General features: G+C 40.7%; 1 protein-coding gene across 1 annotated transcript in view; it reads left to right on the top strand.

Annotated features, from left to right (window-relative positions):
• The first annotated feature begins 2048 nt into the window (after positions 1-2048).
• Positions 2049-6000, top strand: part of CEP72 (centrosomal protein 72) — a 49185-nt gene continuing 45233 nt past the window's right edge. Inside the window, exons 1-2 of the mRNA XM_063125206.1 lie at positions 2049-2130; positions 5549-5676. Of these exons, the coding sequence (XP_062981276.1) occupies positions 2058-2130; positions 5549-5676 (201 nt within the window). The 5' untranslated portion in view covers positions 2049-2057. The remainder of the gene's footprint in view (positions 2131-5548; positions 5677-6000) is intronic.

Below are 6000 nucleotides of genomic sequence, written 5' to 3'. Positions count from 1 at the left end.
TTATTATTACTTTAAGATAATAAAAGACAAATACAACACATCCAGTCCTGTCAGTTGTCTGGACTGCTGAGAGACTGTTTAGGTGATAATAGTGGCTAAAAAGTGCCTAATGAACTCAAAACACAAGCCTTTGCATGTTGCTTTAAAGTATGTCCCATTGAGTTCAATGAGACTCCTAGGTATGTGTTTAAGACTGCCCCTAGCAACAGGCTAGCACAGGTTGTCAGTGCAGAAGTGGGAGACAGAACAGAGCAAGCTGTTCCAGTTTTTGTTGTGAGGGAGGGAGGCTCATCTGATTGGCTGAATGCCTCTGAAGAAAGTGATGGTGGAGAATTCCTGATGGGAGGAAGGAAGGAGGCGCGGAAGAGAACACAGTACTGAGTGGTAACCATTTTTTCCCAAAAAAATGTAGAGGGAATGAGACTGCGTGGAGGGGTGGGGAAAAGAGGATCATGCGGTGGCAGTGAGTCACAACACAACATAGCTAGATAACATATTTAAATTTATGTATTTTTTAATTAGATTTATATCCCACCTTTCTAATACACGTTAGCAAACTTGTTAAATGTTATGTATCTCCGATTTATGTTGGGGCGTTTATCTGTTTTGTTTTGCTGTTTCGATTCTTTAATTGTCATTTTTATTGAATTTTTGCATATTAATGTTTAGTGCGCCATTTTTGAGCATTTTTAAAGCAACATGGTTTGGAAATACACCCTTCTGATATGCTTAGTGCACAAACCTATTGCATATTTAAACAGAAAAAAAGTCCTACAAATCCCAGCATGGCTAGCTGCAGAATCCTGGGAGTTGCAGGACTTTTTTTTTCTGTCTAAATATGCATAGGATTGCACCCTTAATTGCATTTGCCATTTTTCTTCATCGTATATTTTTAATAAGGGTTTAGCCCTAAATATTATAAATATTTTGAATAAATAATCAATATAGATAAATCACAAAGAGAGTAAAAGACAAAAGTTTTAGGCATAAACTGTTACCTTACCAGAACGCAAGAACAAAATTCCATCCAGACCTCTTACATTATACAGGGCTAACCAATAAACTAGTTCTGAACTTTATATATATATATATATATATATATATATATATATATATATATATACACACACACACACACACACACACACACACACACATATACACATACACACACACTAATCCTGCCTTGAGTCACACTCCTTCCAAAAGTAAACATATTTACGTCGCATTGATTTCAGTACAAGAGTTAAGAATATGCTTAAATCTATGCCATTGAAATTAATGGGATTCACACCTCCATTTTATGCATGCTTACTGAGAAGTTAAGGTTTGGGGTTACTCAAAAGTATGGGATTGCAGTTTATTTATGGGTCGATGTTTATTTATTAAGAGTACTTTTATCCCGCACCTCAGCCAAAAAGGCTCTCGGAGCGGCTTACAATTGATCGGTAAAGAAGACAGTCCCTGCCCTCAGGCTTACATTCTAAAAAAGACATGACACACAAGGAAAAGGGGATGGGGAGGGAAGAGGGAGAAGTAATGTTGTCGTTACTGATTTGTTTAGACAAGTTAAACATTTTGGGTGCGGGTGTGTATGGGGGGGGCGATCTCATGGAACACCCCCGCCTGTGCCTGGCTCTGAGGAAGGGCACCCTAGGCATTTCGGCCTAGCCGGCTCCGTGAAGACCCGCACCGGCTGCTTCCTTGCCCGAGAAGACGCGCAACGCGGTAAAGGGGAACAAACTGTTTACAGGCTACAGCCCCACTGATCTATGGACAGCGCGGCCGTTGCTTAGCAACTAACGCCTGGAGTTAAGGCGTCCTAAACACTGAACTACAGCATTTCCGGAGGACGGCTCAGCCTCAGGCAGTTTCTGATTGGCTTTTCCGGCCCCAAGATTAGCATGATTCAGCGCGCACTCCTTCTTCCGCGTCTCTGCCGGGCGCCGCTGCTCCACTTTGGGCAGCAGCAGTCAGCGACGTTTCGATTGGTTTTCCTCTCCTCGGGCGCGTCCTATAAATTCAAAAGCACAGCGCATGCGCACTGTTTGAAAACGATGGCCGCGGATGGGGCGCCGCTGACGGAGGGAGATGTTCGAGAGAGAGTCAGCCTGAGGCACCAGAATCTCGGTGACTGGCTGGCGGGGGTGGAATGAGAGGCAGAAGTCGCTTTCAAACCTTACTCAGCGTCACTAGCTACCTGTTAAATCCGTTGATCAGGCAAAAGAAAGCGGATTGGTTCGTACGTAGGCGCGCAATCCTCCCGGAGAGGCGCGAGTGGATTGATTGATGGGCCGCTCTTCTTTTTTCGCCGCCTCTTTCCAATAGGGGGCGCTGTGACCCTTGGAATGGGCGGGGCTTGATTAGAATCCCGCCCACCATGCTTTAGGGCAGCCTTCCAGAACTTGGTGCCCTCCAGATGTGTTGGACTACATCTCCCATAATGGCCAATGACCATGTAGTCTGAGACGTTATAGGCGTTGTGGTCCAACACTTGTGGAGGGCACCAGATTAGGGAAGGCTGCTGTGGGAGACAATCTTGGTGTCTCCTGCTTGAGAATTGCAGTGGTTGGAAAGTTGGGCTGTTTTGTTAGAACTGAAGAGACATCTATTAAGCGTGCTGCTACCATGCTAATTTACTAATAGGAAAAGTCATCGCATAATGTGGGCCAAATGGGACATCCATCGCTTTTGCAACCACCATGTAGAATATGAGTGCAACAGGTGTGTGAATGACATTTGTGGCGATGATTTGTGCCATTTTGGCCATTGTTTTTGGAGCTCTTCGGAGGTTGAACAAAAGTAGTCTTATTTATTTATTTATTTATTGCATTTCTATACCGCCCAATAGCTGAAGCTCTCTGGGCGGTTTACAAATTTAAGACAATTCAAAACGAAACAATAGTATAAAACCATAATATAAAATACAATATAAAAGCACAACCAAGATAAAAACAGCAGCAATGCAAAAATACAAATTTAAAATACAAATTTAAAACAGCAAAGTTAAAATTAATTTATAGACTGTTAAAATATTGGGAGAATTTAGTCATAAAGTTGTGCTAAATTTGAATATGGGAGGCATTTCCTTCAAAGGAGAATGGCAGGATGCACGTAATTGTTTCCCAAGTTGCTGATAGCCAAGGCACATTTTCTTTAGTGAATTAAATTGGAGGAACACTTTAAATAAATTTATACTACACTTCTCAAAAGGCATTTTGAGATGGCTCACTCTTGTACTGTAAATGCATTACTTTTTTTTAGAGGGTGTGACAGTAAGAATTAAACCCTCCCCAACTCTGCCTTGGTCACTATTGTGGCTAGTCTGGTAAAGTCAGAGCAAGGGATGTCTAAAACACAATTGTAGCCTCCTTTGAAGGTAGTTAGTTTTGTTGCATTTTTCTTTTGGGAGTAATTCAGTATTCTAATCACACTCTGTTCAGAGAATAACCAGAATTGCCTGTCCCCAGCGAGGTTATTTGGAAGCAGACAAGTCCAGGGCAGAGATTCAGTGAACAATGACCTCTTATAGGTGCCATTAATTATTGCAGCAGTTTGTTTCTTGTGGCACACACTGGTCTGCCTTAAAACTTGCTTCAGGCAAGGGATGGGCAGAAAGTATATCTACACATGCGTTCAACTTCAATTCCCAGAAGTCCCTGCTCTCATGACTAATGGTCAGAAATACTGGGAACTGAAGTCCAAAGACCTGGCTAACCCTGTTCGAAGCCATGGCTGGAGAAACATTTTTAGCCTGAGGGCCGCATTCCCTCATGGGAAACCTTCTGAGAGTTGCATGACAGCTGTGGGCCGGGCCAAAGCCACATCCATACCCCCAATACAAAACATGTGTATTGATGCTACTTGGCTCCAGAGCAACTCTAAACATTTTATAGTCACAAATGTATCACATTTCCAGGGTACAGGAAAACAAGTTACATGTTTTCCTGCAATTTATTTGAAGATAATGTTCTGTATTAAGCCACTTTCTGAACTGAAAATAATGCCAATGTATACCCATGGCACTTCCAGAAGGACCTACCAATGACAAGGTATTGTACTATCTTAATGAGTTTTCTGCAGTAACGAAAAAGACAGAACAAGTGGTAAAGTATGGTAGGGTTGTGAACTGACGATGACATTGTCTGGATAACCAGCAAAATCCCGTGACTCAGGGATGTGTGGTGGGAATTTTTCACAGGAAAAAAAATCACTGCTTGATTTCCCTCTGGAAAATTTTCCATTTCATAAGTGCACTAGTAATGATGAATGGATGCCAGTTGCAAATGCTATATTAGGGAAGCTTGGCAGTTTCAAAGTTGTAATTAATGTTTTTCAGGTGTTTATCTGTAGGACATTTGTGAGAGAATGTTATCAGAATACATATGTATCTTAGTGCAAGATGGAACTAATAAGTAGTGACAGCAAAACTGAAGATGCTCCAATAATCTCAGTGGTCAAGAGTTGAACTCTGTTGAAACAGATGCATGGTTGGCAACAGTTTTTCAGATTGCTATAATGCATTAGTGCACCAATTCTTCTCAATATCTTTTTTTCTTTTTTAAAAAAGGCAGTACATGCTAATGTCTATACATTTTACAAGTATTCCAATACCTTTTCCTACATAATATGACATTTAAACCCCATTGAATGTGCTTTAGTTTTTCCTTTCAAATACTTGTGTGGTGTTGGGACAAAAATTAACATGGGCTCCTTTTTTTGACTAAATACGAGTAAAATAAACATGCCAAGGGTGAAATCCTATGCAAATGAAGCAGAGAAAAGTCCTACAACTCCCAGCATAATATCCCAGACAGCCATGCTGGCTGTGGGATGCTGGGAGTCATAGGATTTTGTTCTGTCTAAACATGCATAGGATTACAGCCTAAATTTGCTCACTTTCTAGGGCATCATAACATTTTCTGCTGCAAATAACTCTAATTTCCATTGGAAAATTTTCCGTTCAAAATTTGCATCAGAAAGCCCACATCACTAGTGTGAATGAGGCTGTTGATGGCACCATAATAGTCTCATCTACAAGCACTCCCAGTCTTGCTGTATAATTGAGAATAAGGGCAGAAGCATACCTTAAAGTTACTTATTAATTGTACCAAAAATAGCTTCCCAGGGATTAGTGGTTTTTGCTCATACTATTATGTTTACAGCTTGGGCCTACATTTGATTACTCAGAAGTAAGTTGTGCTCTGGAACTTAATATCATAGGATTGCAGCACTGGAAGCAGTTGCCCTATGCACCTCTGCCATTGTGTTGTGAATCTCAACCTTTCACATACCTGGTGAATGCCAGCAGAAGTATGGAGATTTGCTACATGAAGGTGGAAATCCATCTCATGTGCATCTGTATGTTATGGCTGGGAGAAGGATTGGTTGCCAGGTAGAGGCATCTATACTCCAGGTCTTGGGTACCATGAAAGTTTCTATGGAACTTCAAAGCTCATATGCTCCTTTCTTAATAAAATCCATGATATTTTGAGTGGCCTTGAGATGGATCTATCATATAAAACTCCCAACACTGTTCCCATTTCAGCTCATGTCCGGTCATTGTCCCTTCCTGGAACTTATCATGAAAAGATAACTCATTTAGGAATTTCCTTGAAAAATTTTGTTCGCCTGAAATCTCTTGATCTCTCACGCAATGCATTGACTTCCTTGGAGGTAAGTTATCTTTTGGTTTTTGAATGTTTTTCATTGTACCTCTGTTGATTTTATTTATTTATTGCATTTCTATACTTCTCAATAGCCAAACCTCTCTGGATAGTTCAGAAAATAAAGGTTAAGACCATAAAATATACATGTGTGCACGCTCTCAGAAAGTAAAATCTAAAAATTAAAATACCCCCAAAATAAAACCAAGGTAAAACCAACTGTGGAAGACAACAAAGATCTAAAAGCATACTTTTGTAACTGAAAGATTAACAATTGGGAGGAAAAAAATGTCTTCAACAGTCACCAAAAAGAGTGCAGTGTAGGCACCAGGCA

Source organism: Elgaria multicarinata, chromosome 1 (genome assembly GCF_023053635.1).
Source record: "Elgaria multicarinata webbii isolate HBS135686 ecotype San Diego chromosome 1, rElgMul1.1.pri, whole genome shotgun sequence".
NCBI classification, from domain to species: Eukaryota; Metazoa; Chordata; class Lepidosauria; order Squamata; family Anguidae; genus Elgaria; species Elgaria multicarinata.
This window is presented reverse-complemented; position numbering and strand designations above follow the sequence as displayed.